We start from the raw sequence: 22720 nt of genomic DNA on the forward strand, positions 1-22720 counted from the left end.
AACCCTTGGTCTACTTCATTCAACTCTTCCAAAACTCTAAACGTCGTACCTATGTGAGTTTGCTTTTCGAATCTCCCCCTCCAATTTTGCTATGACTCCTACTATAGGCCATAGGAAACTCAATTAGATATTTCATTGAGGTTGAATCTACCACTTCTTATGTGGGTCACTACTTTTGCTTGCATTTTGGTGGACATTGATCTCCAATCCTATTCACAATGACATGACAATGATGGTTAGGAATAGGCTTTGCACTCAACCACTTGAATATGAGGGTATCCCCTTCTAATGTAGACAATGCTTAACCATTAGCCACTTGCTATCAATTATCTGCTCTCTTGACACAAAAGTGCAACTACATAGTGCAAGAATAGTCATTAAGATCACTTGACTATTCTTGCCTCCAACTCTTTAGATGATAGCTCCTCTCAAGGCAATGAGTCTTATTAGGGTACTAGTTCTCGTGAGTTTAAAGCAACTCTAGTGAGTGCTACCCCTACTACTCAATTGGGTCCCACGATCTCATTAGAGATTCCCAACCACATCCTACTCGACCAACTCTTCCTTTCATTCTTTTGACTTTGTTTACCTTTAGCTTACTCTTGTGGTAGTCATTCAACATTTGGCTACTCTATCTCATTGTTCCTTTTATGCACATAAATGGGCTCTCTATGGAGGAATCCCCCTAGCTCCACTTCTCCTTACTCCAAAGACTTGGATGACAATATTTCATGGACTTTTATATGAAGGAAAAAGAAGGTGTGAGATTAAATAAGGCAATTCTAATAGTCTAAATGGGTCCCTAAGGTTCCATGTTATTTCTCTTTCTTTTTTTTTTTTGTTGTGTGGGTTGTGTGGCAACTTGTTTACAGTTGTGTTTCACTCTAATTCATCTTGATGGATTGCTTGACATCTTTTTGTTTATTGGTTGTTTTTCTATTGTACAAGGTTTCAAGTCATTTCAATCTCACTTATATCAATATCAATAACATTTCCTAAATAAGAAATAAATCAAAATAATATCAAGAGAGATTAAATGATACTATCTCACATTACATTTGCTAGTTGAAAAATAAAAGCATAATCTATCATCGAAATCTATCATGATTTTAGATGATAGATAATTCCACATATAACCTTTTATTTAATGTTTCCTAGAGTTGGCCTTTATTTTAAGTATCTCATACTCTTGGAATTATGGTACAACCCCTACTCTGCCTAATACATATTTAGTGGACCAATGACTCAATACGAAAGCAACCCATTCGGCTCACATACTAAATAGACCTAAACTTTGTAAGCCAAAAGTTAGCTACTCCATGACCTCATATATCTCAGTAACATGGCTCTGGTCCTACTCATAGTATTTCACGCATTATATCCTAACATTCTCCACCTTAATATTTTTCACCACTCAAACAAAAAAGAAATTACAAAGTGAGTAGTAAAATTTTCACAAATCTATCTGTACTCAAATACGATGTATATACACCCATTGTATCCTAACACTCAACCCACCTTAAAAAATTCTCACCCTTAAAATACAATCAACCCACCTTAAATAATTCTCACCCTCAATGTGTTGTGATGTATTCACACATCGGCCCATTGCAAATGGGGACCCCTACTTTTTTTGCTTTCTGGGGTTTGTTTCTAGGTCTTTTAGGGTTTTGTCTATTAGCCTTTGCATGCTGAGTGTTTCCAGAGGGATGACTAAGAGAGAAGGCTCTATTTTAGCTAAAGGTGAGTCAGTGGATACTCCGAGTTAGGGTCATCTTTGAAAGTCTTCCTTAGGACAAGGTTTTGCTCTTGTTGCTGATTGTGTCTTGTTTGAGTATGAGGAGGTCAATGAAGCTTGGTGAGTGAATATCATCTTTGAAGATCTGAGTTAGGTCAAATTGGTGAGTGATGAAGTTTGGAATGCCATCCTGATCTTCAAATGTCCTGAAATTTGGCTAAGTTTGGAATATCATACTGATCTTGAAATTTGACTAAGTCTGGAAAATTGAAGAATCCTCCAAAAACTAGATTTTGCATTATAACTCCTGGAGGTCCGAAACCACTCTCAAACATCCTGACAATATATATGGAATATAAATTAAAGTATAATATACTTCAATGTTATATTCCATATATGAATCCTGACGTAGAGTGCAAAATGTCAAATTCGCTCTTGACCCTTCCAAAGGGTCCAAAGCGAATTTCAATTTCACTTCTGACCCTTCCAAAGGCTCCAGAGCGAAATTCTCCATAAGACATTCTAATTTGACCCAAACTTAGAACTAACTCATTCCCAGGAATTATTGAGGGCAAAACACTTGTTTGGATGAAGAAATGTGAGAAATGAAGTCAAGATTTGAGCCTAAATGTGAATTTCACTCCTAACCCTTCCCAAGGGTCCAGAGCAAAATTCTCCCTAGACACTATTTTCTCCCTTGTTTGGGCTAATATCATTGTTCCTTGGACATGGTGGGGGTAGATTGATATGTTCTTGCCTCGGGAAGTGACTAAAAGCATTGCGGAATGAAGATTTTGACCAAGACAAGAATTTCGCTCTTGACCCTTCCAAAGGGTCCAGAGTGAAATTCATATTTCCTCAATTTTTCTCTTTAACTTGACCAAGTTTGGAGCTTCTATGGAATGCTTTGGAGGAATTGGATGCATATTTGCCTTGGAGAGAAGGTTTGAAGCAATAAAATTATGGAAATCAACCTGGAAGGAGAATTTCGCTCCTAACCCTTCCAAAGGGTCCAGAGCGAGATCCTCCATTTGACCTTCCTTTTTGCCTTAAGCCCTAGGTTAGCCTTGTTTGGAGCTAGTTTGATGGTGGATTGCCTTGGTTAGGGTGGAAGGAAGTTGAATTGATCACGTTTGAGGAAGAATTGGATGAATGAAGTAGAAAATCAAGCCAAGAATGAGAAATTTCGCTCCTGACCCTTCCGAAGGGTCCAGAGCAAAAATCCCCATAGACCTCATTTTCTTCCTTGTTTTGGTCAAGTTCTTAGTTTCTAAGGCATGTTGGAAGTTGGATTGACATGTTTTTGCCTTAGGGAGTGACTCAAAGTGAAAAAGTGAAGGATTTTAGCCTAAAATAGAAATTTCGCTCCTGACCCTTTCAAAGGGTCCAAAGCGAAATTCCACAAAACCACTCTTTTCTTCCAGTTTTGTGCTAGGTCAAATGTGGGTCAGGGTGTAATAGGATTGGAGATGTCCTTAAGCATGGCTTTGAGTTGCTAGTGATCACCAAATGTGAAGGATTTTGGCCTAGAAGGAGAATTTCGCTCCTGACCCTTCCAAAGGGTCCAAAGCGAAATTCTTAAGAGCACCTATTTCCCTTTCAAAACAAGTCAAGTTTTTGGTTTTTATGGCCTAGATAGGAATAGATTGATATGTTCTTTCCCTTTTGAGGTGAATTGAAGTGGAAAAATGACGAAATAAGCTCAAGAAGGTGAATTTCGCTCCTGACCCTTCCAAAGGGTCCAGGGCGAAATCCTAAATAGGTCCTGTCCTTGGTCATGATTCTTAGAAAAATTCTCCTTTCTAGCCATTTTGAGGGTCAAGCAAGTTTTGTCATGTTGATAGAGGGATTCAAAAATGGGAGTCCAGGTATGAAAAGTGAAAAGAGTAGACTTAGGTGAAGGAAGACAAGCAAGTCAAGAATTTCGCTCCTGATCCTTCCAAAGGGTCTAGAGCGAAATTATCAATTTCACCTAATTTGCTCATGATGAAGATCAAGAGATGGATTCCCAGGCCTTGGTGAAAGAGAAGAATAGTGAATGCTTGCCTTGGAAGACATTTTGGAGTGGAGAAGTGATAGAACTTGAGCCTAAACAAGAATTCCGCTCCTGACCCTTCCAGAGGGTCTAGAGCGAAATCCTTAAAGACTCCATATTGATCCAATTTTACCTAAAACTTGGTGTTGGTTGAGATTAAAGAGATCCTTAGGCATGCATCTAAGCAAGCATGGTCACAAAGTGAGAAGAATTTAGGTCAGGAATGCAAATTTCACTCTTGACCCTTCCAAAGGGTCTAGAGCGAAATTCTTATTAGGCATGTCCCTAGGGAGAATCTTGAGCAAACTTAATTTTAATGTCTTCTTGTTGATGATTTAAGGTAGGAAATGCCATGTTAGAATGAATTTATTATGTGCCCTTAATCACCTTTTGGTTGGTTTTGCAGATGGAAGAAGACCAGGCAAGGGCAAGGACGACCTCTTCCAGTTCATCATCATCAAGGATGTTCCACATGCAAAAAGGGAGGACTCAAGGTGCTTTGAAGCGTTGGAAGACTAGGGGTGCTCAAGGAGTTCAAGTTAGCCTCAAGACCTCATTCTACCACAAGATGACAAAGAAAGGCTTTGCCAACACTTCAAGGCGAGATATGCTACTGGGGAAGGAAGATTTGACAATAAAGAAACTTGGTCAAGCAAAGGAAGTACATCATTCATCATATCAAAGATAGAGGAGGATCAACCAAGTCACAAGCATTAGGCAAGGAGGCATCCCAGTCATCATTCCTCTGGTCGGATTGGTCCACCTCAGTAGGACTAGATTCAATGTATCTAATCTATCGGAGGTGGCACAAACTTCAGTGTACCTACCCATGCTTCCTATTGGTCCTCACTCTTGGAATGTAATTTTCTCATTGGCTAGAGGAAGTTTATTGTAACAAACCCTAACTAGGGTTTCTATCCTTCAATCCTAGTCATCAATTCTAAGTCAATCAGAGCCATCAATTTGTAAAGGGCTCTCTATATAAAGCCCTGGCTCCTTATTTGTAAAGGTTAATAGTTAATAGTTAGAGAATAGGAAATAGTTAGAGAGAATAGTCAATAATTAGTAGCATTTTAGAATAGAGTAGAAAGAGAAGGCAAAGATTGTTTCTAAGACATTGTTGCAAAAGACTTGTAAACTTCATTGAAGAAATGGTGAATTATATGTGTTGAATCAACAATTTGCATGGTCTCTATACTTCTCAAATTTGATTTCATGTTATTAGATGAGTGGAAGAAATTCGTATGATCAACGATGAAATTTTTATATCCATACTACTAGTGGTTTGTTGATTGCAAACTTGCCTTGTGTAGTCAACTGGAATCATTCAGCTTAAGCTTAACTTCAATTATCGCTTCTTCATTGATATGCATCAACTTGACGGTGTCTATGCTTGTAGCGGTGATTTGAACATCATAAAGCTTTCCTTAGAAGATCGCACTAACCTTGTGGAGATGATCCTAGCATGTCAAAGCAAGACTTAGTTAAATTTTCATCAAAGGTCATCCATTGCTCCTACATTCTTAGTGTTAGAATTAGATCCTTCTCCAACCCTTATCCTTTTCCCTTTTAAAAAAATCAAGGATCAGTAAAGACCCATGTTCCAATGATATCCAAAGCAAATCAGACGCTCAGGCAGTCAAATGTAAGTCCCCTTGTGATTCCAACAAAATCACATCATACCACAAGAGCTTATCCACAAGTAGATAACCTACATACAAGAACCTTGGAGTTACTCTGATTGATCCTTTGGCAAGATCTTCAGTAGTTGGGAAACTTTGTTCAAGAGAGGATAAGATACCTTGGTATATTATTCTGCGCTCGCATGTGCATGAAAAACACATCAACACAACCCACCTTAAACAATTCTCACCCTTAAAAGACAATCAACCCACCTTAAATAGTTCTCACCCTTAAAAGGGGAGAAAATTGACCTGATAAGACTTCCACAAATTTGTGGATACTATAAATTTTAAAACAAAATATATGAAAAGTTCAAAGCATGAAACCCTCTCTTCTAAATCAAACATAATCCCAAATTGCAACAATCTTAGCAACACAAAACCTTTTGTTGAATTTGATTTGCTCAAGATATTAATTGAAGTTGACTTGCTCAAAATGTGATAGATACATTTAATCAAAGAGTTGTGCAACATGTACATATCAAACTCTGATTTTCTCTCTTCTTTTCTTTTAATTAAGAAATATTTAGATGCTATTTGATTTCGCCCCTCTTTTCTTTGAATATCTAGATGTATAATTGTACATATCAAACTTTCATTTTCTCCCCTTCTTTTATTTAAGGAATTATTAGATGAATTCTTGTTTTCTCCCCCCTTTTCTTTGAATATCTAATGTATAATTGTACATATCAATCTCTCATTTTCTCCCCATCCTTTCCTTTAAGGAATATCTAGTTATATAATTATAAATGTGAATGATGAATAATGAACATCAACTTGATAAAATAGGGAATTTTAATTGATCAAAAATAGTCAAAAGTAAGAGTTAGGACAACTTCTTACTGGGTTCTAAAATGGATGAAAAGAATTAATTACTTTTATTTATTTATTTTGACTAATTAATTATGCATGGATTAAAAATAAAAGAGATATATGGAAGAATTATTATGAAAGAGAAATAAATAAGTTGATTTTTTTTTTAAACAAATGAATAAACATTAACCTAATTCACTAAATAATATAACTTACCTAATTAATTAATTGTAATAAATTAACATAGATACCTTAATAGTTTAAGAATTATTTTAAAGTTATTTTACTTAGTGAGTTATTTTTATTTACTTAAAAAAGTTTTATATATTTTATTTACTTAAGAGTTATGTTATTTTACTTAAAATTGTTTTATTTGTATTTTTCTTTCTTGTTGCAATAATATTGGGATAGTATTTATGTTGAGAGGTGTTCTAGAATAGTAAAAGGCACGTAACATCATGTTGTGATGTTACACATAAAAATTAAACTGTAAATGACATAGATTAAAAAATTATTAAATGAAAAGGGTGATCCCACAATAGTGGGATCCCATTTTTGCATCAAAGTGGAACATTGAAATCAACGCTTTTTAGACCAAAATTTCCCTTTGAAATAAATATTAAATATTTTTAAAATCGATTTGATTATGTAAAAATGTTAAGACATTTACAAAAAAGAAAGTAAAACTATTAAAAATATATATTTAAAATATTCTAAACTTTTTTAAATAGCCATTTTAAAGTAAGCTTGTTTAATTCATTTAAAAAGATAAGTACATTTATTTAAGGTGGTGAAATATATATATCTAACTCTTATTGTTAATTAATTTAAATTTTTTAATTAATATATATTAAAATTAAAAGTAACTAATATTAAGAAAATCTATATTTTATACTATTAATTTGATTTAATTAATTTAATGATCATATATATATTTAAAAATCTAATTATGTATATTATTATACATTAACTAATAATAGTAGGTTTAGATAGTTTGAATTACACTAATTGCAAACAATTAGAAACCACACCTATTACATAACTATCTCTTTTTCAAATAATGTCAACAAATAGACCTCTTGTCAAGTTTGATGTAGAAAACAGATACAAATAGGTTTAGGGGTGATGTAGAGTAATTTCTTACAATTTGAGCACCATCATAGTAAACAAATAAATTTCTTTACAAATAACAACAATAAATAATTCTCACTGCTTTTTTAATAAAAAACAATAAATAATTCTCGACAAAGTACAATAAGTGTAATATACTATATTTAGTGAGAGGGTAATAAATCTAGCAAAATTTGACTATAGAATCTTCTCTCTTTATCTTCACATAAATCTATATCTCCCCCCATTTCTCTCTCCCCTCCCTATAACTATCTCTCTCCATATCTATTTCTATATCTCTACTTTCTATTTATTTGTATATGTGCTTATCTCCTTGTTTCTTTCTTCTTTTTTATTTTCTACTCTAAACTAGCCAAACTATTCGCAGAAATTTGACACCCTCCCTATAACTATCTCTCTGCATATCTATTTCTATATCTCTACTTTCTATTTTGTATCTGCACTTATCTCCTTGTTTGTCTCTTCTTTTTCATTTTCTACTCTAAACTAGCCACACTATTGGAGAAACTTGATGCCCTCCCTATAACTATCTCTCTCCATATCTCTTTCTATACCTATACTTTCTATATATTTTTATCTATGCTTATCTCCTTGTTTCTCTCTTCTTTTTCATTTTCTACTCCAAACTAGCCACACTATTGGAGAAACTTGATGCCCTCCTTATAACTATCTCTTTCCATATCTCTTTCTATGTCTATACTTTCTATTTATTTTTATCTATGCTTATCTCCTTGTTTCTCTCTTCCTCTTTTTTCATTTTCTACTCTAAACTAGCCATACTATTGATAAGAACTTGAGGCTTTGCGTCTCTTGTTCTATAATGATACGGTCCCATGTCATGATTATGTACATAAAAACACAAACAAAGCCCACATGTTTTTTTTAAAGTAAAACTACAAAATTAAAACTATTAAGAAGTATATATTTTACTACTTCAAAAGTAAAAAATAACACACAAGAATTACCAAATTAAAGGATGGTGACTTTTCCAAAAGTAAAATAAGTATATTACGAACTAGTATAAATATGTCTAAAACCCTTTCATGCTCTTGGGCAAGCTAAGGACCAAAACCCTTGGTATTGTCACTTTTGTGTTAGGGACAAACACCTCTAATTTAACGGTTTGCAAGTAATTCCGGAGAATTAACAATTTGATCAATTTTGGGTATCGTGCTATGATTTATTGATCTGAATATTATATTATTATCATAAATCTTTAATCTTTGATGAACTATTATCAATTTGGAGTAAATATTATTGTTTGAAGAGAAAAATTAAAAATATCCCCCCCAAAAAAGGGACATTACTCTCTCAATCACTCACTCACTCACTCATGCACATTTGTACATAATCCTTAAACCAAATACAACACCAAATGGTGTGGTGTTGTATCCAAATGTATAGGATTTGGCCCAAGAATAGGCCAATGGTATCAGTGAGTTTGTTTGTGATTTTAGACAGTTCCATATCCAAAGTGTTACAACTGTGATAGATTGCCAATGGTGCTGTGTCCAAATGTATAGGATTTGGCCAAGAATAGGCCAATTGTATCAGTGAGCTCATTTGTGATTTTAGACAATTCCATATTCAAGTGCTACAGCTGTGACAAATTGCCAATGATGTTGTATCCAAATGTATAGGATTTGGTCCAAGAATAGGTCAATGGTATCAATGAGTTCATTTGTGATTTTAGACACTTTCATATTTGTAATTTTAGACACTTCCATATTCAAGTGCTACAGCTGTGACAGATTGCCAATGGTATAAATAGGTGGTTTAAAACATGCATACATATAAAAACACATAAATATATTATATATATGTACATATATGTATGATACGTGTGTATCTATATACATATGTATCTATGTATGATTATACATAGACATATATATGGCTCCACTCTCACACCTGTAGCACATTAACCTCCTTGACACCTTTGGCAACCTGTCACAGCTGCAGCACTTGGACTTGGAAGGTCATGATGGCTTTAAAAATCTGCTTCATACCATTGGTAACCTCTCATGCCTCTGGCAAATGGACTTCAAATGGTGTGACAGATTAAATAACCTCCTTGATACTATTGACAATCTATTAAAGCTGCAACACTTGATCATTAGACGGTCTAAAACTTAGCTAACCTTCCCGATACCATCAACGATTGTCATAGCTACAACACTTGAACATCGAAGAGCGTACAAGCTTCTATAATCTTCTAGTATGTTTGGCAACCTTACATCTGCAACACTTGAAAATGAGTGCTAAAAATCTTAAATAGCCTCTCTAGTACAATTGGCCTATATTTTGGCCATATTGGATACATTTAGATATGTAGTGTTGCAAGTGGTTTATCGAAAACATTCAAAACTTAGAAAAAATTAAAATATACATATACATACATAAATATGTAGGTATATGTATGTATATATATATACACATGTATGTGCATGCGTTTGTCTATATATGCATTTGTGTGTATATATGTATGTTATATGATTCATTCATGTTAAACACTCGAATTGACTAACATTCTCTAGGCTTAATATGTTGCTTAGTGTGTGTGATTTAAGATTAGTCATTGCGCTTGTGTGTGTGTGTGTATATATATATATATATCTATGTATGTATGTATGTATGTATGCAAACATATTTATTTATGTATGTATATATATGCAGGCTTAGAATTTGATGGTCTATACGACCGTTTTTCCACTTTTGAAACATATATGACAACTTAAAATTTATTAGATTGTATGGATGACACTTTAAATTATTAATAAATAGTAAAATTTCTTATAAGTAAATATAATATAGTATTCTAATTTATAATATTAATACCATACATGCAATAAAATTTGTTATAGTTAAATACAATATTCTAATTTAAAATGTTAATATATATTATTTTATAATATTTATTATAAAAATACAAAATAATTTGGAATATATTTTGAAAAGATAAATATGACTGTTTCTAAGATTTAAAATATTTTAATATAAATTTTTGGAATAGTTTCTATTTTTTATATGAATTTAGAAACTTATTTAATTAGATTTTAAAATATTTTTAATAAGATTATATTCAACTGAAATTCATCATAATAGATCAAATTAAAAAAATTGACATTTATTATTATTAATTATTAACTAATTATCATTTAAGATTAATATATAATATATATGATTCTATAATGTTTACTATAAATATATATTAGTTTAGAATATTTTCAAAATAGAATATAATTAAAGCTATGAGATTTCCACAATCCATATTGTATACTAGTTTATTTTTCTGGATTCGATTGTGTGTATTTTTTGCCCATCAACGTTTCAAATCACACTCCGTGATTCATCATCAGGATGAAGAGAATTCCAAAGATTCATCTTTCATATCTTTGGAATTCTCTTCATCCTGATGATGAATCACAGAGTGTGATTCGAAACGTTGATGGGAAAAAAATACACACAATCGAATCCAGAAAAATAAACTAGTATAGAATATAATTGTAAACAAGATTATAGTAAATTTAACATTTTTGCATATATCACTAATTCATTATTTTCTAATTTAACTTTCTTTTTATATATTTTTTTGGCAACTAATATTTTTCTTAAAACGTCAAAACGTCAAATGAAAGGCATTGAAATGACCAAATCATCATAAAAATTTCATATGATAGGTAGGAGTGACCATCAAATTCTAAGTCTTGCATACATAGTATTGTAAATTCAAAATTGTATACCTTAACAATTTCACACTCTATTTGGCACCTACTTTAGTGTCATATTATACTTCAAATCTTCATCGTTAATCCTACAATTTAATCATCGTCAAATGCCAAAATTAAGACCAAATTTGATATCAGAAACCTCGAAACTCATGTTTTCCTTTTGAAGAGTTCATTTTGGGGGGGACCACGACACCCAACTCCATAGTCCCACCAAATTCTCTTGAAATTTTTGCCATTGCAAGTGTTTGCCTTTACAATTTGAAATATGGTCTCGAACTTTGCACTTGATTGTTTTAATTGTCAACTAGCTATCAAAATTTAGCTTTGTGATCCCTATTTAAAGGGCATCTTCTATCATTCAAAAGGCTATAAGCAATCAATCAATTTGTATACCAATTCAATCAAGAACATTCGAGAAGCAGCAAACTACAATATTCAACATTCTTGTCATCTGCGGTTATCATGTTATTGCATTAACACTTGCAGGACTTTCCATAAAGAGCATTGCACCACCACCTTCATGAGAGGGTTCTACACCTAAAAGGTTTAATCATTTCATTTCAACATTTCCATTGATTTTGCCTTAGTCCTCCCTAGGGCATGCACTCATTTTCATCACCATAGTAGTTGTGGAGGTGGGAACACCAACATGAGTTTTGATTTAGGCAAGCCCTTATACAACAAAACCCTTCTTCCTTGTTTCCTGTGTGTGCAAGTTTAGATCCAATAATGAAAGTGTTACACGAGCACGAAGAAAACTGTTACAAGTTGCAATAGATTTCAAACAGACAAAAACCCTTGGACCGTGTCTGACTGTTTTTGGCTGAATTTTTGGGAAACAAACCTACAAGACCTCTTGATTGCATTCATGCTCCTTTTTATTAGTTCAAGCACCTTCAGACTAGGGCACTCGACACCCGTGTCCGACACTTTCATCTCCAATTTTCAAATCTAGGTTCCTCTCTCTATCTCTCTCCATATCTAACTTATTGAGTTTGTCTATCTTTTTGTAATTTATGGTTATTGCTGAAAATATTCATTTCGCTATCATTAAACCTAGATCTAAAATAGACGCTTCACAATCTCAATTTCATTAGAACAAAGGAACATAATCCTCAATTTCATTACAACAAAGGAACATAATCCAAGTGTTCAACTCTCCTATTAGGAATATAGGAGAACCTATTCATGTTCCAACGACATGCTAAGGAAATTTGAGATCTTAGTTTGCATCTATTGGCCTAGGATCTCATTTTCTATAAACACATACATACATATATACACATTTATACTTACATATACATACATGTATGTATATGTATACATATATATTAGTGTTCCATGGAGTTTCAAGAGGGGGGATGAGTTTCGAGGATGAGAGGACCAAGGGCCTAAGTTTGGGGACGACGGCAAGGGGGTTGGCACATATACCTATAGTACTTGAAATATTATTTATAAGAAGACGTGTTAGGAATAATACTTGAAAAATTAATTATCAAAAGATGTGTAAGGAATAAGTATAAGAACTGTAAATGAAACTTTTCCACAATATGTAAAGTCTTTATACTAATAGACATTGCAATCATTTTCATTGAAAACATGAAAAATGATTGCATTAAAATTTGAACATTAACAATTGCGAGCAAAGTTTTGGAACTTTGGGAGAAAATCAAGAATAAGTTGAAGAATTACAAATGAAACTTTGGCATACTAACTTGCTAAGTTAAGTTTAAACTAATAAACATAAAAAATATGGCAATGATTGCATTAACAATAGGGATGGTGGGTGGAGGTTTGGGAAAGGGGCAATGCTCCTTATGGGAGTTTGGGAGAGTGCTCCTTGTATGATATACATAATATATCATACATAGGTATGAATATATGTAAATAGATACATTAATGTGTGCCAATGTGTGCTGATGTTACCAAGTTCCTCTAAAATTCTCCCCACATCCATATGGGTATGGTTCAAGTCCAAGTCCTGAATTGGTTGCCCTCTAGGTTCGCCCAAGGGGGACCAAACCTAGGAGGCCGAACCTAGGTGAACTCAAAGGAATGCAAGGACTGCCCCAAAAAGTCAAGAAACAAATATTTTTTATATACAAAGATAAGTGTTTGCATACATAGTTTCATCCTTGAGCAATAAAATTGTGAAAGTGACATGCATCATGAAGGTTTGTGTGGTTTCAAAGGCCTTAATTTGGGCTCGGTGGTAGAGCGTTGCCCCTAGACCCCTCAAACAGTGCTATCCCTCAACCCCATTAAGGTCTCCAATCTAGACACCCTCTAGTTATTAGGATCTCTTGTCATGTAAGAAACTTGATTACAATGAGGCGGTGACAAGGAATTGGGACCTAACTCATAAGTGTGTTGATTTAGAGGTTATTGTTGCAGAACTTGTCAAAAAATGGATTTAGATGAGGCAGCTTGTAAAGTGCATGGCTAGTGGAAGTGGCATTGTAACTATACCTCAACCCCATTAAGGTCTCTGCTCTAGACACCCTCTAGTTATTAGGATCTCATGTCATGTATGAAACTTGATTACAATGAGGTGGTGACAAGGACTTGGGACCTAACTCGTAAGTGTGTTGATTTAGAGGTTATTGTTGCAGAACTTGCCAAAAAATGGCTTTACATGAGGCAACTTGTAAAGTGCATGGCTAGTGGAAGTGGCATTGTAACTATCCCTCAACCCCATTAAGGTCTCCACTCTAGACACCCTCTAGTTATTAGGATCTTTTGTCACGTAAGAAACTTGATGACAATGAGGTGATGACAAGGAATCAAGATCTAACTCGTAAGTGTGTTGATTTGGAGGTTATTGTTGCACAACTTGCCGAAAAATGGCTTTAGATGAGGCAGCTTGTGAAGTGCATGGCTAGTGGAAGTGGCATTGTAACTTGCAGTTCAAGTGAAATTGTACCAAGTGTTGTCTTCGATGCTTTTGATGAAGAGCACTATGAAGATTATTAAATATTGACTGTAATATTCATTGTGTATTGAAATTGACAAATCACTGAATTATGAATTTATGATTATCTTCATTTTTACAAATTATGAGATATTTAAAAATATTTTGTATTGGCACTTATGAGTATCACTATTTTATATTATATAATTTTAATTTTTTTAATACATATATACATATCCAAACATGTACCAGCACCAAAGAAAAAAAAAAACTCCACAGCCCTATCTAACACTGGTACCTCTACCAATATTTTGTATTGGCACTTATGAGTATCACTGTTTTATATTATATAATTTTAATTTTTTTAATACATATATACATATCCAAACATGTACCAGCACCAAAGAAAAAAAAAACTCCACAGCCCTATCTAACACTGGTACCTCTACCAAAACCAGTAACTTAGATTTGTGTTGTATACATACATATACAGACATTGCATATCAATATGCATGTATATATATATATTTGAGTTGTACCCATACACGTATATATACATATACAAACTCATATATAAATACATATACATGTATATGGGTTAATCACAACTACAAACTATCCAATATGTATATATGCGTGTATGATATATATGAATGTCTGTATCTATGTGTACATTTAAATTTATCTTTTTTTTTCTTGCAAGTTTTGAATATCTATCATGAACCCTAAACCAGACATGGCAACACACCGGTTATTTATGATTTTCTACACTTGCATATTCAAGTGCTGCAGTTGTGACAGATTACCAATGCTACAAGAAAGGTTAATGAAGCTTATAAACTCTTCCATGTTCAATTGTTGCAGCAGTGATACCTGCCAATGGTTTCGGGAAGTTTCTACACCTTTTCAAGTGCTGCAGCTTTGACTGACTGACATTGGTATTAGGGGGGGTATTGAAGTCGTCACACCATTCCAAGTCCCAGTGCCAAAGCTGTGACAGTTTTCCGAGTGCAATTTATTATTATATGGCATTTTGTGTTGAATTACACTGGGGATCAGTCTGCTGGGTTTAAAATCACAACTTCCGAGCTTGTATTCTATATTGCCTCTATGGAATTAATTGGCCTCATGGAGTTCAAACCCTTGACAGTGTTTTTGAAACTGATGTTAATTAAAACCTAGGGTTGATCACTCTGTTACTTTACGACAATCCATTTTGGTTTAGGGAAATGGATCTGTTGAGGGTTTATATTTCTTTCATCTTACCATGTGGTTTTGACTTCACCTTTAGTTTTATCCCCAACTATACTTTAAATTTAAATTTGGCATTCTGTATTTTCTTGCTATATATTGTTGGTATGTAAATTGGTGAGTTCCTTCATCTGCCATGTTGTCTGATGCACTGGAGGATGCATTATCAACCTTCGAATACCCTTTTGCTTTACGGCAACTCCAAGGTTTGTGCTTCTGGTGTGGATTGACAAGGTCTAGTTTATCCTAGGCTTGAACCACCATGTCGAAATCCAGGGGTGCAAATTTCAAGTAAGGAATTAAGTTAAATGGGAAAAAATCCCTTTGGAGCTTTCACAAGACAGGTTTCATAGGCTAGATTGTGCCTGACTCAGCCATGAATAAATAACGACCTTTCTGTTTTCTGATCTGCCAAAATTCACCTTGGCTTGTACCCAAACTTTCTTGGTTGAGCTTAGTCACCATCATGGCATTTGCATTGTTATCCTCAAAACAGAGCCTGCTGGACAAGTTTCTTGTTGAGAAATAATTGTTTGTTTGCAAAAGCTGTTCATTTTGACCCCATTAATTCTGGGTTGCTTCTATTTTTTCCCCCTTTTTTCCTTCTTTCTGTTCCTTTTAATATAATTGTTTTTATATTAAGAAATTTATTATCGCACATATTTTAAGACATTTATGTATGGTGTGGTATGAGAAGTTGGCCTTGGAAGTGGGTTTCTATCACTTATAAAGATTGAATTGAGTTCTCCTTGTTTAACTCTTATAAAGTAAGTTTAAGAGATTCTAATTTTAATCTCTCTATGATCTTCATTCGAAATGTTTATTTGTTTGTTTTGCATAATGCTAAGTTTCGCTGTTTATAATCTTTAAGAATGTCTAATGTTGAACAAGGCACCATATTTTCATTCGAAATGTTTATTTGTTTGTTTTGCATAATGCTAAGTTTCACTGGTATAATCTTTAAGAATTTCTAATGTTGAACAAGGCACCATATTATCAATCTCAGAATAACACTCTTCCATTGTTCATTTTAAGTACCAAAAGTCCTTTTTCTTATTATTTATTGTGATTCGGTGATCCAGTGACCTAGAGAGTCTTATTAGTCCCATTTTTGGTTCTCAAACAACGTACAGGGCAAGCCACTAATCCCCTGGGTCGGCATGGGTCATCCTCCCACTCCCTTGCTACGTGTATAAAGCAGCACTAAATATGTGTCGTAGTGGTCACCATTGCAACGATATACCATCGGGGTACAAGCCTGGGGGCATTTTAAGGCTCAAGATTATTCAAACTTTTCTATATTAAATTATATCTTCAGTGACGATTGGAATTTATTTTAAAGATTCTTTTCTCATGTACGAGATAGATAGCAGTATAGTCGTCCAATGAACTCTCTAAGATTTTACAATCTTTTATATTAAGCTTACAGTAACTATGGGCTATGATTTCCAAAAAATACTTGCTTGTGATAATTTTCCCTTGTGTCGTTCAGTATGCAAGGCAGTAACCTCTTGAAGAATTTCGTTGTTAAATGTTTGAGGATTTAAATAATACATGTTAAAGTGAGCTCCTTTTGTTAGTTCCTGCCTGTAGGTAACTATAGCGGAGGCTTCAAATGGTAAACAGTGATTAATCATTTATCCTTCAGCCAATCAACTTGCCCGAAAGTTTTGCATAGCTTTATTTCTAACTATGCGTTATTAAAAAATTGCTCAATTTTTAGTAAAAATTTTGGTGCACGGTATGTTGGCAATCTCTGATTGGCTTTGCACACGGCCGACAGATGCATTCAGAATTGTTTACAGTTTCCTATAAGAGAGAACGCACTACTAACAAGGCAGGGCAGCGAAATAAAGGTCTTGGGTTTTCGAAAAGGAGGCTGCATATTCTGACATACCATTGCTGTCGCTGCCAGTCCCTGCTGCTATTTTCGTCCACCCGTCTCTCTGCATTTGCATTCCAGTAACGTGTGGCAGAAGCAAGTGAAACCCTAAGAATGCATGATTTTTGTGAAACTTCCTACAAACCGGAAACCTGTTTCGGCATTCTGAAATGCCAAACCGCTCTTCACCGTCACATTTCTAGTACCAGAGGTCTCTGCCAATAATGTCCAACAAACAGATGTTGATTGAAAAAGCAGTGAGTTGAATATTCGCTTTTAAACATGTTTAGTTTTTGCTGTTGGTGTTTCATTGAAAACCTATTAAACGTTGAATTTATGTGGTTTCAGGTTGAGGATCTGTGTAAAGAGGCGTTTTCTCAACACTTGCAACACCTTCTATTCCCATCTTTTTTCAGGAAGCTTAAAATGCACTCAGAACTTGTGCAGGCCAATAGAGATGCTTTAATGGATATGGATACAAAGATTGTTGTAAATGTTCAAAATCAGAAGGTTGGACACTGGCGATAAAGGTTTTCATTTTGGGCATGCAGTGCAGAGGACCTGTTGCTACTTAGGTAGTGTATGTGTATGCACCCTTGACATTCCCACATTCCTCATACATGGAAACGAGGGCATTCATCATAGAAATGTCTGGTTCGTATCGCATTTAGATAATGCAATTTTTTTTTAATAACAAATTTTCTTTGCTCAAGTAAAACCTTAAAATTGTTCTATTCCATTGCCAAAGCTTACATTGCATATCAATGGTTTTGTTTTCGGTTTATTCTCTCTTCTTAGATTGAGTTTGGAGCCAAGGTTTTAAGGCGTTTGCATCTATTGGAAATTTTAGGCGATTAGCAGTGCCATTAATTTGGCATGATTTCCTCCATTATCGTTTCTTTGATTAGAGGCTTCAATTTGTGGCCTGTTGATTTGCATTGAAGGATTTGATTGGCCTATATTTTTTGGACATTACGATAAAAGCGTAAATCACCTTGTAGCATAACTCTCCACTCTTTTATAGGATCATAATGATTTTCGAATGGAGGAATTAGAATATGATTAGGCATATCCTCTGCTTCTCGATCAAAAATGAGCTGCTCAACATAGATTATGTCTTCCACTGTTTTACAGCTGTCATTTATTGAAACCTCCGTTGCTTGACTGCAGTGTGGATATATAAATTTAATGTTTTGCTTCAGAATATGAAGCACAATCATTTGATTTTGAGCGTAGATAATAAACCCATTATCAGAAGCTTTTATCTTTCTTTAAAGTTGGAGTTGAAGTTGTCTACAGCTTTTTGCAAGAGGATTTTTGTTCTCAAATCTATAGGATTTTCAGAATGTATGAAAATTATGATATTCTATTTCCAGACCAACCAGTGGTGGATCTTTATCTTCCAATGTGGGCTAAACATCAGCATTTGGCCAATAAATCTGCTTTCAAGTGGGTGGATGAAGCAGGCAATGAGCAGTGCAGTTTGACATACTCAGAGCTCCATGCTTCCGCATCCACCATTGCCTCAAATCTTAGGAGTACACTGCAAAGAAGTGATACAGTTTTGATTCTCTGCCCACCTGGGATTGAATTTGTGGGAATCATATTTGGGTGCCAAAGAGCTGGGCTAGTGAGTGTTCCCATGGCTTCCTCCTCATCCATCCTTCTCTTCTCAGGTAAAGAAGCATTTTATTTTTTAATAGTTTTTATTATATGGTTCCTCTGGATTATTCCATAAACGAACAAGGCTCTTGGGTAGACTTTAAGCTATTGAATTGTTATATACAACTTTTATACTAATAGTAATATTGAATGTTGTGAATGGTGTTCAAATTATGTGGTATATCTTAAATGCATGTTATGTTTTCAAGATTGGATTACCATCTTTGTTACTGATTGTTATCTTTATAGACATCTGATTTATTTATGTGATTATTTAGTGATCTCATCATCTAATATTTATCTATATAGTTATTTACATGTTTACAGATAGAGATGATATTATCATTATGTTGGTATACTAGATTATTTATTATCATATTCCTATGATTATATATGATAGGTATGACATACTGTTAGATTAAATGGTTATGCATTGCTTCAGCTCTCATGTACGTAGTTGGTATTCTTGATATGAGCATAGAGTAGGCATGTAAAGGGTTATTTCTCCAATAGAATATGTAGCTGTGAGTTGTTCCCCGATTATTTTTAATTTGAAAATGTTACTTTGGATTAATTTGTTTGATACCCTCTGTCACACCTAATTTGTGTACGAGATGTGCTCTTAATCAACTTATTTTGAATTTGGATCTGAATCAGTGACAATTTAGACATCCATGTATTCCGAAACACCTGTAAATTCATTATTTCTATTGTGATCATTTACATTCTTTTTTTCATTCAATTATATCTTTTACTATTATGTTATTAATATAATGTTTTGTGAACGAACTCAGTAATTTAGAAGGTCAATTTTTCCACAGTTATAAATTTTAAAATTTAAGGAGCAGAGGTATCCTATTTTGAATAAGATAAAGTATTTCTATCTTTCAGGAGGATTGCCGTAAACTTGTAAGGATACTGCAAGAGACTCAACCGAAGGCTGCCATAGCTTATCCTGCCTATATTTCAAGTGTCATAAAGAAGAATGATGCTAATGAAATGGGTACTTTGTTGAAGAAAATGCAGTGGATATCACTGGCATCTTTATTCAAAGCCAATCCACAAGAGAAATTATTAACTAATGGAGGAGGTGAGAGAAAGTACAGTGGATGTAAAGCAGAAGACCTATTTTTGATACAGTACACTTCTGGTGCAACAGGCAGCCCCAAGCCAATCATGATAACAGCAGGATATGCAGCACACAATGTAAGAGCAGCAAGAAAAGCCTATGATCTTGAACCATGGAGTGTTATTGTTTCATGGCTTCCTCAGTACCATGACTGTGGCCTCATGTTCCTTCTCCTAACCATTGTTTGTGCTGCAACCTGTATTTTAACTTCTCCATTCATGTTCATCAAGAGGCCAATCTTGTGGCTGGAAATGGTAAGCAAATACAAGGCTACCTGCACACCAGTGCCATCTCTTTCTCTTCCTCTTGTGCAAAACTACATGAGCAGTGGATCTAATAGAAAACCACACGTCAAACTGAATCTAGAGACCCTAAGAAATCTTATAGTGATTAATGAACCTATAAATGGTAGTGTTGTGGAAAGCTTTGTGAAGAAATTTTCGGTATTTGGTCTGAGTGCTTCTGCCATGGGTCCATCCTATGGACTTGCAGAAAACTGTACATTTGTGTCCACTGCATGGGGATCCAATATAAGCCAAGCTCCTACTTACAGAGGTCTTTTGCCTTGTGCAACCATTGTTTCTAATACTATATCAGTCATTACATATATATACATATAATCTAAGTCACCAGGTTCGGCCGAATTTCATCCTTGAAGTTCGAAATTCGCCGACTTCAAAAAAAAAAAAAAATTCGTTAAAATTCGCCGAACAAAAAAAAAACCCAATCAGTGAGGTATTCCAGTATTTGGTGATTCTGTTATTCTCATAAGATGAGATAAAGATGTTACTTACAATAAACCTTATTAGCAATTCATATGGAACCATCCCCCATATGAAAGATTGGTTGTTTTATAGAATATATCTGGCATATTTATACATATGGCGAACTTAATTCGAATTTTATACATTTCGAATTTTTCCCTCATCGAACTTCATTCGAATTTCAAAGTTGTCGAACTTCGAATTCGAATTCGAACCTGGTGACTTAGCATATAATTAATTCAAAGATGGAGACTGTCAAAAGTTCCTACTGACACTGTGTTCATCAAGATCTTTCCAGCCAATAGATGGATTAATATCTGAAATATTGTCATTGGACCTCACAACCTCCACTGTGAAGTCCTTTCCTTTGTTGATGGGGAAGCTTGGACCTTTCTGAAATCCTAGATCCTTCTCCAAAGTCTCAGCTGAATGTTCCCTATTGTATCTCGTATTTTCCATTTTTGTTGGAGATGAATATTTTTCTGCATCTTGTATGGCTTCACATCCTTGTTTGAAGCCGCTTAGGTGACAAATGTGTCAAATCTATCATAGGCAATTCAAATCTTTTAATACGTTTTCTGTTCTACTTCTTGAAAACATTTGTTTTAAATGTAGTCACATGTTCGGTTGAAAAACAGAGCAGTCAACGTACGCTAAATTATGGAGATCTTCTTTCTATTCTGAGCTTTTCTCTTACTAGCTTATACACAGCTCAATGCAAAATGATACTTGCCTCATTCTCTACTTCTCCTAGCTCCTATTGCTTATTGCTTCTTATTTTCCTTTACCTGTTTCGATTGCAAAATGATGGCATACCATTTTGCTTGCTATGTTTTTCTTAATATAACTTCTTTGTTTCTCGATTATTCATGCCATGGATTACTCTGCCATAAACAAAACACAGGCCCGTGAGCTTCTAAAAGGAGAAACAGTTAGTTATTGTATTTCAGAAATCAGTGTTGGACTTTGTTGTAGAATGTGCTGAGGTAAATTAACGACTGTTTAGATGTATGTTACATACATATACACAATTAAATCCAGAAACAATAAAAATAAGTAATTATTCTATTCAATTTTAAAGAACCAACAGTAATTGATATGCTTCTTGCTGTTGTTTGCCAACAGCTGCAGGAGCTTTAAATACTTCTCCATCTACAGGTATGTTTACATTTTCTTTTGGCTTGGCTTAAATGTCATCTACATCTGTAGTTAAAGGGTAATTTTAGATAGAGAGTTGTGTTATTTCCTTTTTCCAACTGCAACTGATATGAATAGAAGTTTTATAACAAAAATAGTATGTAACATATTTTAATGGCTGCACATGCAGGCTCTAGTGCACCACCAGCAACATAAACTTCTCCTTTATCTTCCCCTGTAACTCCAAATGCAGTGTCTCCTTCATCCAACTCACCATCTTTACTTCCTCCCACAACTTCTGTAGGAGATATTTCACCAACACCCAGTGAAAAGCCAACATCTAAAGCTGGAGCCCTTTACTCAACATCTACCATTATCAGTGCTTTAGCGGTAGCAATGGTAGCTATCACTATTTGGGGAACATCTTTCTTCTATATCTGTGTTGGATATTCTAACTTGGGCCTGAGTGTATTGTGGAGTGCATAGAGTCTTTCAACAACTTCCTCCTATTTAGGTAGTTATGTATTGTTTCTGGGTTTTGTGTGTTGTGTGCACAGTATTATCAATATGTATGTGTAGATATATGTATACACATATATGTGTAGATATATGTATACACATATATATGTATGTATCGATATATGTATATGTATACGCATATATGTATGCATAGATATATGGGCAGTAGCTATTCTGGCTGCAAAACTGCATGCCTCCTTTATATTGCATGCGAGGATTGGATGCCATGAGACCGATGTTATAGGACCCACCAATGACGTAGAGGCATATTGCCGTCCGGTGACGTGGAGGCATGTTGCTATTTTGCGGTTGACAGAAAAGCTTGCACGCGGCTA

General features: G+C 34.4%; 1 protein-coding gene across 5 annotated transcripts; it reads left to right on the plus strand.

Moving 5' to 3' along the window:
• Positions 1–17073: 17073 nt before the first annotated feature.
• On the plus strand, positions 17074–22403 carry LOC131874614 (uncharacterized). Of its 5 annotated transcripts, XM_059218259.1 has the most exons (5): positions 17074–17431; positions 17523–17749; positions 18551–18850; positions 21855–21887; positions 22057–22403. In XM_059218259.1, exons 2-5 carry the CDS (start codon positions 17668–17670, stop codon positions 22080–22082), a joined length of 441 nt encoding a protein of 146 aa, XP_059074242.1. In that variant the 5' UTR covers positions 17074–17431; positions 17523–17667; the 3' UTR covers positions 22083–22403. The 5 variants fall into 5 exon arrangements, 4 of the variants coding, with proteins under 4 accessions (XP_059074242.1, XP_059074241.1, XP_059074244.1 ...); XM_059218258.1 differs by lacking the exon at positions 22057–22403 and having other exon boundaries at positions 21855–22026; XM_059218261.1 differs by lacking the exons at positions 21855–21887; positions 22057–22403 and adding an exon at positions 19728–19822 and having other exon boundaries at positions 17076–17431.
• Positions 22404–22720: the final 317 nt, after the last annotated feature.

Source organism: Cryptomeria japonica, chromosome 3 (genome assembly GCF_030272615.1).
Source record: "Cryptomeria japonica chromosome 3, Sugi_1.0, whole genome shotgun sequence".
Taxonomy (NCBI): Eukaryota; Viridiplantae; Streptophyta; class Pinopsida; order Cupressales; family Cupressaceae; genus Cryptomeria; species Cryptomeria japonica.